This window comes from Tamandua tetradactyla, chromosome 4, assembly GCF_023851605.1.
Source record: "Tamandua tetradactyla isolate mTamTet1 chromosome 4, mTamTet1.pri, whole genome shotgun sequence".
NCBI classification, from domain to species: domain Eukaryota; kingdom Metazoa; phylum Chordata; class Mammalia; order Pilosa; family Myrmecophagidae; genus Tamandua; species Tamandua tetradactyla.
The window spans coordinates 8,734,803-8,750,453 of NC_135330.1; the positions used below are offsets into that span (position 1 = coordinate 8,734,803).

Here is a 15,651-nt window from a genome sequence, read left to right on the forward strand (position 1 = left end):
TCATCAGATTTGTAGACACCACAAAAAGTTGGTAGGACTGCCAGTCCAATGGTGATAGATCCAAGAGTCTATGTTTACTCAAATCAACTGGATGGAACATAACAGGAATAAATGAAAACTCCTAAATTTAGGATTTTTAAAAGTCAGTTTCTTAAGCACAGGAAAAGGTAACCTGGCTCAAAAACAATTAGTCTGAAAAGCCCTGGTGAGTTTGGTTGACCTCAAGTTCAGTATGACATAGCTGCTCCAAAACAGACCCCATATCCAAGACGGTAAGCATATCACTGAACTAGAACAGAATCTCAGAACAAGAGGGCTGTGATCAATTCTATAAAGACCTTTCTTCAGAGGGATTAAAAAACTAAAATCAAATGTCAGAAAGGATGTGGAGTGGAACAACTGAAACTCTAATGGAAATGTAAAGCTAAAGTACACTTATCCTATGACCCAGTGATTCCTCTGCTAGACAGTTTACCCAAGAGAAATGAAACATATGTCCACAGACTTGCACAAGAAAGTTCAAAGCAGCTTTATTCATGATAGTAAAGACTGGAAAAAGCCCAGGTGTCCATCAACATAAGTAAGACAAAACTCAGGGGAAGAAACAACCTTTTAATATACACTATTAAGAGTAAATCTTATTATTTTGCAACAAACAGAAAGAACATAAAAGGTGGATTTTGGTTCAGTATAAGAAAATGATAATTAAGGAGATATTTAAGACTAAAACATACTATCTGGAATTGATGAGCTGTATATCCAGAATTTTCAGAGTTGATGACACTGGAAGTAGGCAAACAGACAGGGAAAGGCCATTTTAGGGAATCTGTAAATACTCTCTCAAGAGGGAGGGACATATATGACCACATGGAATTTTTCAAGCTCTATGATTCCATGTTTTTAAAATTTTAGTCATCCATGTTAAAATAAATCTTCTTAAAGGGATTGTGATCAAAACTGAAAACTATCAGACACAGGAGGATAATGGGTAAGAACAACATAAAACTTCTAGAATAAAACCAATTTTCCCTTATGTTCACAGAACTAGACAACTAGAAAGGATGGCCTTCATTCAGATATTCCAGAAAAGCTCACTGTTCAATGGCAAAGACTGCCAGCACTGCATTAAACACAGGCTCTACAGCAATAAACAGTTAAAGCCTTCGCCCATGAAAAGCTCAGTCTCAGGGGAGGAAGAAGACTGACACCAAATAAGGAATTTTGAGAACAACGAATACCAAAAAGGACATATAAAGTGGTATAGTGCAAAGCCAGAAGATCAATCCTAATTGTGGAAGATGCCCTAATAAAAACTGAAGAAGAGCAAGGAACAGCAAAAGGAAAATGTCAACTGTATTCTAGCCAGAAGGCTGAACTGAAATGAGATCTCACGCTTTTCTGCTTCAAACAGAAAAACGTTTCCTTACCAGAATAAGACACGATTAACCAATGCCCCCTTCTTGAAAGAGTTCCTTTGGTTTCTACGACATTTGACACTCTAGGTTTTTCTCTTACTTCCCTAGACCTTCCCTCACAGTTTCTCAAAGCCTATATCCCCAAAGCCTTTTCACTCTACACGTTCTCTTTGATTCCTGGTGTTTTCCACCAACTTCAATTATCATAACATGCCAAATTATACCTCACCTTTTTTTTTCTTTTTGAGTGCATGGTCTGGAAATCAAACCCAGGTGTCCCGTGTGGAAGGTGAGCATTCTACCACTGCACCACCCGTGCACCCACCATGCCAAATTAAATGGAAGATCTTCATAAAGGAAATAGTATTATAATCTTAAATACAAGATGAAAGATGGTAATAAAGCAACATGTCCTAAAGGACTAGGTTTATATAATTCTCAGTAAAGAAAATTATTCTATTTAGGTATACAATAAATGTTTTTGGACACTTACATAGCATTCTCTACAATCTGGTCGAGAGCCAACACCTTACCTTCTCAAGGTTGTATATACTATTCTAGTACAGGGTCATGCATACACTTATTAAAAATCAAAGGTTTCTGCGGACATTTGCACACCAATGTTTATAGCAGCGTTATTTACAATTGCAAAGAGATGGAAACAGCCAAAATGTCCATCAACAGAAGAATAGCGAAACAAACTGTGGTATATACATACGATGGAATATTATGCAGCTTTAAGACAGGATAAACTTATGAAGCATGTAATAACATGGATGGACCTAGAGAACATTATGCTGAGTGAGTCTAGCCAAAAACTAAAGGACAAATACTGTATGGTCCCACTGATGTGAACCGACATTAGAGAATAAACTTGGAATATGTCATTGGTAACAGAGTCCAGCAGGAGTTAGAAACAGGGTAAGATAATGGGTAATTGGAGCTGAAGGGATACAGACTGTGCAACAGGACTAGATACAAAAACTCAAAAATGGACAGCACAATAATACCTAATTGTAAAGTAATCATGTTAAAACACTGAATGAAGCTGCATCGGAGCTATAGGTTTTTTTGTTTTTTTTTTTACTATTATTATTACTTTTATTTCTTTTCTCTATATTAACATTCTATATCTTTTTCTGTTGTGTTGCTAGTTCTTCTAAACCGATGCAAATGTACTAAGAAACGATGATCATGCATCTATGTGATGATGTTAAGAATTACTGATTGCATATGTAGAATGGTATGATTTCTAAATGTTGTGTTAATTTCTTTTTTTCCGTTAATTAATAAAAAAAAAAATCAAAGGTTTCTGAAGTACATGTTTTCCTATCATTTAGGAAATCGATAATTTCCTAAAAATCAACTGCAAGCCAATGATGCAATTCTTAAAACAAATGACTCCAGCCAAATCACATTATCATCATGACTGCTTTCAATTACTCCAATCCTGTACTCTTTACCCACCAAATCAATTTATTAATTGTTAAAAAATTAAAGTGGCCTTTTAAAATCCAAATCAGTCTCTTTTAATTTCCTGCTTAAAACTCTTTGAGCTCTCGTTTTTGACTGAACAAAATTCAAATCAGGGGGTACCAGGGTAATTCAGTGGTAGAATTCTCACCTGCAATGCGGGAGACTTGGGTTTGATTCCCAGCTCATGCATTAACCTGCTCCACCCCTCCCCTGCCAAAATTCCACAAATGGTGCTGCAATAACAGGATAGCCACATGGAAAAAGAATGAAATGTGATGCCCATCATATGGCATAAAAAAAAAAAAAAAAAAAGAATTCACAACCCAAAGTCCTACATGATATGAACACTACATAGCTTTTCTACTACCACTTACATCTATAACTGTTCATCATTTTCTAAACACACTTTTTGTTGTTTCACAATTCTATGGTTTATAGATGCTCTTTCATCTATGGCAATATCTCTCTGCTGCCATCCACCAAAAATCTCTTATTCATCCTTGAAAACTGTGCTGGTTTGAAAGGATTTATGTACCCTAGAAAAGCCATGTTTTAATCCTAATCCCACGTTGTAAAGGCAACCATTTCTTCTAATCCCTATTCAGTACTGTATGTTTGAAACTGTAATTAGATCATCTCCCTGGACTGTGATTTAGAGAGTCACATCTTGATGTGATCTCGATGTGATATATTGAGTGATCAAGAGCAGTTGTTAAAATGGATTATGTGGGGATGTGTCTCTACCCATTCAGGTGGGTTTTGATTAGTTTACTGGAATCCTAAAAAATAGGAAACATTTTGGAGAAAAGGAGATTCGGAGAGAGAGCAGAGCAGAAGAACACAGCCACAAGAAGCAGAGTCCACCAGCCAATGACCTTTGGTGATGAAGAAGGAAAATGCCTCCTGAGGAGCTTCATGAAACAAGTAGCCAGGAGAGGAAGCTAGCAGATGACACTGTATTCACCATGTGCCCTTCCAGATGAGAGAGGAACCCTGAACTTCATCGGCCTTCTTGAACCAAGGCATCTTTCCCTGGATGCCTTTGATTGTACATTTCTATAGACTTGTTTTAATTGGGACATTTTCTCGGCCTTAGAACTGTAAACTAGCAACTTACTAAATTTCCCTTTTTAAAAGCCATTCTGTTTCTGGTATATTGCATTCTGGCAGCTAGCAAACTAGAACAAAAACTAAGCTAAAACATCTCATTTTGTGAATCCCATACACTAATAGATTATAGTCTCTGATAGGCCACTAGTGTACCTGACATACAACCCATTATATTACTTACCATTTTATAGTCTAATTTTTCTATTTGTATTTCCCTACTAAGCTGAGCTTTTACAAGGAAGAGGCCTGGTACTGTTCATCTTTGTGCCAAATATTAGAAACTCAATACATGAATAAACAAATGACTGATAGGCTTCCTGGGAGTATGTACTTAAAAACTTCACCCTGAAAAACCTATAACGCAAACGAAGGTAGACAGACATGGAACAGTCAAGAGCTAGAGTCAAAATAAACACAGACTCACTAGTGATTCTGACTGCCCGGTCAGTGCGGAAATCCTCTGTGTCTGGTTCATCAAGGTCTTCCAGGAAATTATATTCTGGATCATCATCATCATCAGCCTCATCTAGGGAAAAAAAAGTGTTTCAGATGTTTACTCGCAACTCTAACCCCTAATGATGGTCAAAAGTTAAGATTTTCAATACCACAGGTGTTTGTTTCAATAAAGCATGCCTACTCTTCACTCTTTAAATCACACCTTTCCTCAGTGCATTTGCATGGATCATTCCCCACAGCTCACTCATCTCAGCTAATCTCACCAATAAGCTAGGTTCCTTTCTTGCTGGAAAAAAGGTTTAAATCTCTTACCATAGCAAAAGCTATAGAACTGAAAGTATAATTTAGCTCAGTAATCACTCTTTGAGTAGAATATTTCATTAAAATACTTCTTGTAAAACAGAAATGACCCAAATTTCCAACAATCAGGGAATAACTATGTAATAATGATGTCTTAATATGAAAAAATAGTACATGCATATAAAATGTAAACCTGTAGCCATTGCATAAATGTTTAATACATTCATGAGATAAATACAATGCAATATAAAACATAATAAGCACAGGTATGGAAAAATTACTTATCAAGAACGGTAAGAATCAGTAGTTAAATAACTAAAAATATATGAAGGATCTGTCATGTTAGGACAGTAGAAATAAGGGTGTTTTTCCCCCTCATAATTTTCATCAATGTTGGTCTACGGTGTCTTTTCAATAAATAAAAATGGTAAGGGAATCACTGAATTATGGAACTATTATATTAAGGTACTTTTTCTCTTCTGACACTCTTAGATCACTGCTATAATAGAACTTTCTGCCATGATGTAAATGCTCAACATACACCATAATTACTGTACCTAATTATGTATATTATATTATATATTGTATATAATAGAACTTCCTGCCATGATAGAAAAATTCTATACAATACATAATTATTGTATAGTAGACACTAGCCATATAAGCCTACTGAGCACCTGCAATGTGGTTAATGCAACTAAAGAATTGAAATTTTTTAAAAATACAAAAAAAAAGTAACAAAGCTAAAAGCTAATAACTTAAATGCTTATTATCATGTAGCCTTAAACAGAAGCAAATATCTATGTACCATAATGGAAAATGTATGTCTAAATTACATTGCTAAGTGAAAAAAGCAAGTAACGGATATAGAACAATATACACAGTATGATTCCTTTTGTAAAAAAACTTTTCTTATCTGCAAGTGTGCTTGTATACGATATGTGCTTGAATACACAGGCACTATCTAGAAAGATACACAAAAAAACTATTAACAAAGACTGGCGATTAGAACTCTTAGTTTTCTCTTTGTACCCTTCTATAACGTCTAAAATTTTCATAATAAACAAATATCTTTTGTTAATACACACACACACACACACACACACATTTTTAATCACACTCACTGGAAAATCTATACTGATTAACCCCAATCTAACTTTACATTCTTCTCTTAACACTCATATATTTTGTTTCTAAAATATTAATTTGCACAGTTTATATATAACTACTCAAATAACAAGCCTTTTGCATTTCACCAATTCTTTAAATACTTAGGAATGGAATCCTATCTTCCTAATCTCTAGAGATTTTCTATGCACCTCTATTCATAGCAGGCTCTTTATAAATGTTACTGAATAATGAAAGTTCTGGGAAGAGCCTGTGGCGTATGAGTAGTATGTATAGGTTTGCATGCCCATCTGTTTGGTCCAAGAACTACAATAAACACCTTCTGCTCACACCACACAAATGTGTCAGCCAATATTATTCCTAGGGCACTCATTTGGCAAATATGCTAAAAATAATCTGAGGGTTTCTTCTCTGTTCTGCTTAGCTTTTAGAACCCTAGTTGTAGACTCTGCCCTCTGGGCCTAATTATTTTTTAAATTATTAACAATATCAGCAAAATAACAGAAGTTAGGGAATGAAAGGAACAATAGATAAGATTAAAAATACACTAGAGGAATAAACACACACACATACACACACACAGACACAAAATACACTTAGAGTGGTACAAGGGTAGTTGGGTGGTAGAAGTCTTGCCTGCCATGCAGGAGACCTAGGTTCAACTTGCAGCCCATGCAGCCAAAAACACAAGAAACAAAAGGTTGTGAACAAAATTCCCTATGATATACATTGCACATATCTGCCTGTGTGTGTGTATGTACAGATACAGAAATACATATATGTAGGGAGACACATTAAAAAATGTACTAGAGATATATAACAGCAGAGGTAAAGAGGCAGTCACACTACCTGACTTTAAAGCATATTACAAAGCTATAATGGTCAAAACAGATGGTACTGGCAAAAAGACAGACATATTGATCAAGGGATCAAACTTAGAGTTCAAAAACAGACCTGCACATTTATGGTGAATTGATTTTCAACAGTCTCAGGGCATCCACAATCTCACTTCGCTGACATGTGAGCCACCCAAGAAGGTACTCAAGGCTCATAAGCAAAAGAACCTGAGGATGAAGCAGGCCAAAGAGCAGCTCAGGTTGAAACTGAACAGTACCAAATGCAGAAGGAGAAACAGCTCAAACCCATGGAAGTCGTGGCTCTGGAATTCCATGACAGTTGCAGCTTAAGTGGAGGAGGAGACCCAAGAGATGATTACTATCCTCCAGATCTATGCCAGCAGAATAGGGATGAAGTCATGGATAACCACTTAGCCTCTATCTATGACAACCTGCCAGTAATCTATGAAAATCATCACATAAATAGATAGGGGATAAGAAGTGCCTATTCCATGGATTGGTATTTTAAATGCCCTCACATGGGATATGAAGCTTTAGCAAAGTTAGAGTTATATTCTTGCAGGAAGGCATTAAATTATTTTTAATATATTCTATAATAGGTCCTTTCACTTTTTGGAGAATAGCAAACCTAGCTCTGTGTACAGACACAGAGCTTTCCCAATGATTTCATCTTTTTACCTCATAATTCTTCTAAATTTAATGGGTATATGTCATCTGTTTTCCTATGTCACTTAGCTTAAGCTACATACACAGCAATGCTGGCTTTTTCTTTCTTAGATCTACTACCAAAAAACACTTATTTGTAGAGAAAAGGATTAAATACTTATTTCCCTAATGCTTTCTTAAAAGTCAGGGACTAGTTCCAGGAAGATGGCGGAACAGTTTAAGCCATTCACCCCTGCTACAAGAACAGCTATATAAGGGACAGGAAGATGACTGAGACAGCAATTCCAGGGTACAAGTGACCTGGGGTGGGGGGTTGGGGGGGGGAAGGAGGGAGGTCTTCTACACTACATAGGAAGGCCTTGGTTACAAAAGCTGAAGGACTGAGATGCAGAACACCAGAGACCATCCAGCTAGTTTAAACAGCCTAACATACCCCATTCCAAACAGAAGCCCGGAAACCTCAGGAGTGCATGGATCGGGAGACAAGGACTAGGAAGTAAGCCAAGTCGCGTTCCTTGAACGTGCTACTCTCACCAGCACAGCCCCATGAACCATGACTCACCCCACACCCCCACGCAGGACTCACCCCACACCCCCACGCACATAAACCCTGTCCCCCATTTCCCATGCTCCAAGCACAAACCGCCCCGCCAACCCCCACAACCCCACACAAAGCACAGCCCAACCCACGCCTCCTGCAAAAACGCAGTCCTGTCCTACCCCTCCCAAGGCCTACCTCCCCTTGTTTACCTCCATATCCAGGCTACACCAGCCCCCAGCACAATCAATCACGCAACCCTATCCCCACCCACCCACCCCCAAGCTCTGTGCATGTGTACATCAGTTTACGGACCTCCCAGATCTCCGCCTGCACATGGCCCTCAGTCACACTCCCACAGCTCTGGGCAAGCACTCGCATGCACAGTCCAGCAACATCTGCCTTCAGCCCATTAGGCACAATGGCCTACCTGCTGCCCTGAGCAAGCGCAAAAAGGGCCCCGCCCCCTAAACCAGCGCACACCAGGGCCCAGCCCCCCAGACCCGTTCACCCACACAGCCACATCCTCCCTGTCACTGGGTGCCCACACTCACAGGCACCAGCATAGCATCCCCAACCTGTACCTATACCTGCGCTACAATGCAACACCACACTGTTGTGCCCTGTCCGGCACCCGGCATCCTGCTCTACATCCATCCTGCAAATACGAAGCTTTAGACTACTGAAGGAAATCAACTTCCTAAGTGTGCTGGTTTTGAAATGATGTAGGTACCCTAGAAAAGCTATGTTTTAATTTAATCCTAACCCCATTTTGTAAAGGCAGCCGTTTCTTCTAATCCCTATTCGATGCTGTATGCTTGAAACTGTAATTAGATCGTCTCCCCAGTGGTGTGATTTAATCAAGAGTGGTTGTTGAGCTGGGTTAGGTGATGACATGTTTCCACCCATTAGGGTGGGTCTTGATTAGTTTCTGAAGTCCTATAAAAGAGGAAACATTTTGGAGAATGAGAGAGAGCCAGAGAAGAACAAGATAGCCATGAGAGCCCACAAGCCAGCAACTTTTGGAGATGAAGAACAAAAACACCTCCCGGGGAGCTTCATGAAACAAAAAGCCAGGAGAGAAAGCTAGCAGATGATGCCTTGCTCGCCATGTGCCCTTCCAGCCAAAAGAGAAACCGTGACTGTGTTCACTGTGTGCCTTCTCGGATGACAGAGAGACCCTGAACTTCACTGGCCTTCTTGACCCAAGGTATCTTTCTCTGGATACCTTTGATTGGGCACTTCTATTGACTTGTTATAATTGGGACATTGTCTCAGCCTTAGAACTGTGAACTAGCAACTTAACAAATTCCCCTTTTTAAAAGCCATTCCATTTTGGGTATATTGTATTTAGTCAGCTAGCAAACTAGAACACTAAGTAAACCAATAAAGATATTTACATGACACGAAGACAAAAGAAGATCAGTAAAGCATATCATGATGCAGACAGATATAGTCCAACCTAAACAACCAAATTAAAACACCAAAGGAGACAGAGACATTGGAACAACTAATCAAAGACGTTCATATAACTCTACAAAATAAAATAAATGGAATGGCTAATGACATAAAGGAGATCAAAAAGACACTAGAAAAGCATAAAGAAGAATTTAAAAGAATAAATAGAAAAATAGCAGATATCACAGAGATTAAAGGTGCTGTAGACCAAATAAAAAACATACTAGAGACGCACAACAGCAGATCTGAAGAGGAAGAAGAAAGAATAAGTGAACTAGAGGACAGGACAACTGATTTTGAACACACGAAACAGCAAATGGCAAAAAAGATGGAAAAATTTGCATTGGATCTCAGGGAAATGATGGACAAAACAAAGCTCACAAATATAAGAATCATTGGTGTCCCAGAAGAGAAGAGTAAAGGGATATGAAGATTAGTTGAGGATATAAGGGGGGAAAACTTCCCAACCCTTATAAAGGATATAAATACGTAGATCAAAGAAGCCCAACGAACTCCAACTAGAATAAATCCAAATAAGCCTTCCCAATACACATACTAATCAGTCTGTCAAATGTTGAGATAAGCAGAAAATCCTGAATGCGGTGACAGAAAAACAAGCTACTACATACAAGGGAAACTACATAAGACAGCTAACTGGCACTATGGAGGTGAGAAGGCAGTGGTACGATATATTTAAGATCCTGAAAGAAAAAGACTTCCAGCCAAGAATTCTGTACCCAGTCAAACTGTCCTTCAAAAACTGAAGGAGAGATTAAAATTTTCATAGACAAACAACTCCTGAAAGAATCTATGAACAAGGGACCAGGTCTACGAGAAATACTAAAGGGAGTTCTGCCAGTTGAAAAAAAAGGCAGGAGAGGGAAGTCTGGAGGAGGGCACAGAATTGAAGAGTTCCAGTAAGGGTAACTCAAAGGATAAAACGAGATAGAGGGAAAAGAATATATAGATCTGACAAATAAAATCCAAAGAATAAGATGGTGGATTCAAGAAATGCCTTTTCAGTAATAACTATGAATGTTAACGGACTAAACTTACTAATGAAAAGATACAAGATTGGCAGAATGGATCAAAAAATTTAAACCAGCTATATGCTGTTTACAAGAGACTTATCTCAGACACAAAGATACAAACAGATTGAAAGTGAAAGGATGAAAAAAGATGTTCCACTCAACCAAACGAAAGCAGGAGTAACTATACTAATATCAGACAAAATAGACTGTAAATATAAAAACATCATAAGAAACAAAGAAGGGAACTATTTTTAATAAAGGGCCAATTCTCCAAGAAGAAATAACAATCATAAATATTTATGCTTCCAATCAAAGGGCTCCAAAATACATGAGACAGACTTTGGCAAAGCTGAAGGTAGCGATAGACGTTTCAACAATAATAGTAGGAGACTTCAATACACCACTCTCCTCTATAGACAGAACAGCAGACAGAGGATCAACAAGGAAACAGAGAAGTTAAACAACTTGATAAATGAATTAGACCTAACAGACATATAGGTCATTACACCTCAAAACACAAGGATATACATTCTTCTCTAGTGCTCATGGAACACTCTCCAGGACAGATCATATACTGGGGGAAAAAACTGGTCTTTATAAATTTAAAAACGTCAAAATTATTCAAAGCACCTTCTCTGATCACAATGAAATGAAGCTGGATATCAATAACCACCAAAGAATGAGACCTTTCACAAAAACATGGAGATTAAATAACACACTCTTAAACAACCAGTGGGTCAAAAAAGATATTGCTAGGGAAAAGAGTAGCTATCTGGAGACGAATGAAAACGAGAATACAACATACCAGAACTTATGGGATGCGGAAAAAGCTGTGCTGCAAGGGAAATTTATTGTGCTAAATGCCTATATTAAAAAACAAGAAAGAATAAAAACTGAGGATTTAACTGCTCACCTGGAAGAACTTGGTAAAGAGCAGAAAACGAACCCCAAGTAGAAGAGAAATAGCAAAGTTTAAAGCACAGATAAATGAATAGGAGAACAAAAGAACAAAAGAAAGAATCAATAAAACCAAAAGTTGGTTCTTTGAGAAAATCAATAAAATTGATGGACCCCTAGCAAGGCTGACAAAGAAAAAAGGAAGAAGATGTAAATAAACAAAATCAGAAAATGAGAGGGGGGTCGTTATCACAGACCCTGAAGAAATAAAAGAAATCATAAGATAATACTATGGACAACTACATGCCAACCAACTATACAACTTAGATGAAATGGACAAATTCCTGGAGACACACAAACAAGCTACACTGACTCAGGAAGAAACAGAAGATCTCAACAAACCAATCACAAGAGATTCAATCAGTCATCAAAAATCTTCCTACAAAATGTACTTAGAAATGTATTGCTTTTTTTATATTTCACAATAAAAAATGTTTAAAAAAAAAACATAGGACTGTATAGCTTAAAAAAAATCTTATGGTACTTGTTCTTGTACTTAAAGGACAGGGAAAAGAATAAAGATGTGCTTAATATGTATGTTCTCTGTAGTCTGATTTGGTAGGACATGATCTGATGAGGAAACAGGAGCAACGAATTTGGCTACAGATTAAAGGCAGAAAGAAGACCCTACTCATGTAAAAATGAAAGTAAGACCCTTGACCTTGGTTCAGTTATATACAGACAAAGGAAAACAAAAACAAAAAATACAGGGCCAATCTTCCACAACAAACCTAATCAAAATATTCCGGTCACTTTCTATCGAAGAAAGTCAAATGGAAACAATGACAACAGCCCTGATCCCATCAAAAGAGTATGTTGTCACCTGGAATTAGTACAGACTAAGTTAATCTCTCATACCTTCTAAATCTACAGAAATTTATTAAGCAAACAATGAATGATTTCTGATTTGTACTACAAACACTTGGAAAAATTCTCCAAAGACAATTTCAATAATGTTCTAACCTGTTCTAAACCAGTAGCTCTTACTTTTATTCTAAAACAAATAAGAGTTTGTGATAGGGCTCCTTATACCATATCTGATTATCGTCAATATATATTGTTTTTCTCTAATTAATGCTCCTTTCTCCACTTCTGGTAACAGTGTAACTTCTTTGGGTAACTTGTTCTATGAGGTGCTGCTACTCCCAGGACTACATGCTAAAGCAGCCACCCTATTTCCAAGAGTGGGTATGCGATCACAAATAGTCCAACCTGAGTTGTTCCCTTGGAATTTTCAAACAAGATCTTGTAGTAGAGAGTCATTCTCATGTAAGGGGCAAAGGAGGAAGAAGTAATCATGGAGTGCTTATGGCTATAGTTCTACCCTTGCAGGAAAAAATTAAGTTTAAGAATGAAGTTGATTGACAAAAAAGATGTAGAGATAACTAGGTAGAGAAAGAGTAAAGGCGGGTCCTAATAGTGCCTAACTTTCATGGCAGGTTTTCTGCACTTCCCAATGCCTGCTTTCATTTGGTCTCAGTAAGCTGGAGTTAGGATTCTTTCACTTGAACCCTAAAGAATCTTAATTAACACAATGGTCTTTGTGTGTCAATGAATGCCCATGAAATTTTGTACAAAATTATGTGAACATATATAATGCAAGGGAGGATTCTTAGCTTTCAAAAGAATTCCTCCCAAATTCTTAAAAACAGAAAGAGAGGAAAAAGTAATTGTAAATTCTCAAATACTAAATTAAATTCAACTCATCAAAACACTTCATTCTCCTGAGCTGAGACTCAGCATCAAAAGATTGAGAAAACCCGCAGAATGAGCTGAGACTCAGCATCAAGGGATTGAGAAAATCTTCTGGACCAAAAGGGGGAAGAGTGAAATGAGACAAAATAAAGCGTCAATGGCTGAGAGATTCGAGAGTTGAGAGGTTATCCTGGAGGTTATTCTTACGCATTAAATAGATATCACCTTTTAGTCAAGATGTAATGGAGAGGCTGGAGGGAACTACCTGAAAATGTAGAGCTGCGTTCCAGTAGCCATGTTTCTTGATGATGACAGAATAATGTTATATCTTTCACAATGTGACCGTGTGATTGTGAAAACCTTGTGTCTGATGCTCCCTTTAGCTACCTTATCAACAGATGAGCAAAACATATGGAATAAAAATAAATAATAGGGGGCACAAATGTTAAAAAATAAATAAATAAATAAATAAAACCACTCCATTCTTTAAGCTTCTAATTAATGAAAACTTTGCCAGAGATCATGGATAATAAGTACAAACAAAAGAAACCATTTACCTTCATTCCCTACGTCATCATTCATAAGTCCCCCTAGCCACATTTTCCAGTCCTCATCATCTGCTGTATTGGGGTCATACATGTCTGGGGTGATGTCTGGAGCCTGGAGTTCTGCCTCTAGCTGCCCCAGGGGAACATCTTTCAAGGGCATCTTAGAACGGGTTCGGAATGCAATGAGGCTGTCATCCATGGGCTGGTTAAAAGAGAAGGAAAAAAAAAAGCCACTAAATGCCTAATGCCTCCAAATTCTCCAAACCTCATCCCTCCTCTGTGCTTCTATCCTTAGCTTAATTAAAAAAGGTTCCCTTGCAGACTGTTGTTTTTTTACCATTTGAGAAAATTTAAGAAAAATGACATCACTATAAAACCAACATTTCAAGAATATCCGCAAACAGCCTTATTGAAATATAATTCACATACCATAACATTTCAACTCCCATAAAAGAAATCCTGTACCCATTAACAGTCATTCCCCATTCCCCCTTCTTCCCTGTAAACCACTCATCCATTTCCTGTCTCTATTGATTTGCCTACCACGGACATTTCAAATACATAGAATCATACAATATGTGGCTTTTTGTGTCTGACTTCCTTCACTTAGCATGACATTTTTAAGGGTCATTCCTGTTGTAGTATGTATCCATTCCTTTTTATGTCTGAATAATAGTCCATTGTATGGAAAAACACATTTTGTATATACATTCAACTCCTGATGAACACTTAGGTTGTTTCCACATTTTCACGATCATGAAAAATGCTGCTATGAATATCTATATACAAGTTTTTGTGCAGACATGCTTTCAGTTCTCTTGGAGTATAACTGCTAGGTCATATGGTAACTCTTATGTTTTACTTTTTAAGGAAATAGCAAACTGTTTTTCAAAGTGACAGCATCATTTTACATTCCCACCAACAATATATAAGATTTCCAATTCCTCCACATCCTTGCCAACATTTGTTATTGTTCCTCTTCTTTAACAATAGCCATACTATTGGGTGTAAAGTGGTATCTCGTGATTCTGATTTGCATTTCCCTATGTTTAATACTGTTGGAAATATCTGTTCAAGTATTTATAGGCATTTTGTGCATCTTTTTCAGAGAAATGTCTATTCATATCCTTTGGCCATATTTAACTGGGTTTTAGTGCTTCTGAACTATAAGACTTTTTTTTGTTTTGTTTTGTTTTGTTATTAATTTTTATTTTTTTTAAATACCAAAACACACCAAACAAACGCAAACATTCGTAACTTTTGATCATTCTGTTCTACATATATAACCAGTAATTCACAATATCATCACATAGTTGCATATTCATCATCATGATCATTTCTTGGAACATTTGCATCTATTCAGAAAAAGAAATAAAAACAAAACAGAAAAATCCATACATACCATACCCCCCACCCCGCCCCCGCACCAATCACTAGCATTTCACTCTAAATTTATTTTAACATTTTTCCCCCTATTATTCATCTTTTTTTTCAACTTTTTTATTAATTAAAAAAAATTAACAAGCAAAACATTAAGGTATCATTCCGTTCTACATATACAATCAGTAATTCTTAATATCATCACATAGTTGCATATTCATCATTTCTTAGAACATTTGCATCAATTTAGAAAAAGAAATAAAAAGACAACAGAAAAAGAAAACGATAACAGAGAAAAAAAAAAGATTATACATACCATACCCCTTACCCCTCGCTTTCATTTACCACTAGCATTTCAAACTAAATTTATTTTAACATTTGTTCCCCCTATTATTTATTTTTATTCCATATGTTCTACTCTTCTGTTGATATAGTAGCTAAAAGGAGCATCAGACACAAGGTTTTCACATTCACAGAGTCTCATTGTGAAAGCTATATCATTGTTCAATCATCATCAAGAAACATGGCTACTGGAACACAGCTCTACATTTTCAGGCAGTTCCCTCCAGCCTCTCCACTACATCCTGAACAACAAGGTGATCTACTTAATGCGTAAGAATAACCTCCAGGATAACC

General features: G+C 37.1%; 1 protein-coding gene across 7 annotated transcripts in view; it reads right to left on the bottom strand.

Moving 5' to 3' along the window:
- Positions 1–15,651, bottom strand: part of GON4L (gon-4 like) — a 140,233-nt gene that overhangs the window by 26,342 nt on the left and 98,240 nt on the right. For all 7 annotated transcript variants that reach the window (XM_077156399.1, XM_077156398.1, XM_077156400.1 and 4 more), the window contains 2 exons: positions 13,645–13,837; positions 4,426–4,527 (listed from right to left, as the gene is read on the bottom strand). In XM_077156399.1, coding sequence (XP_077012514.1) covers positions 4,426–4,527; positions 13,645–13,837 — 295 coding nt within the window. The remainder of the gene's footprint in view (positions 1–4,425; positions 4,528–13,644; positions 13,838–15,651) is intronic.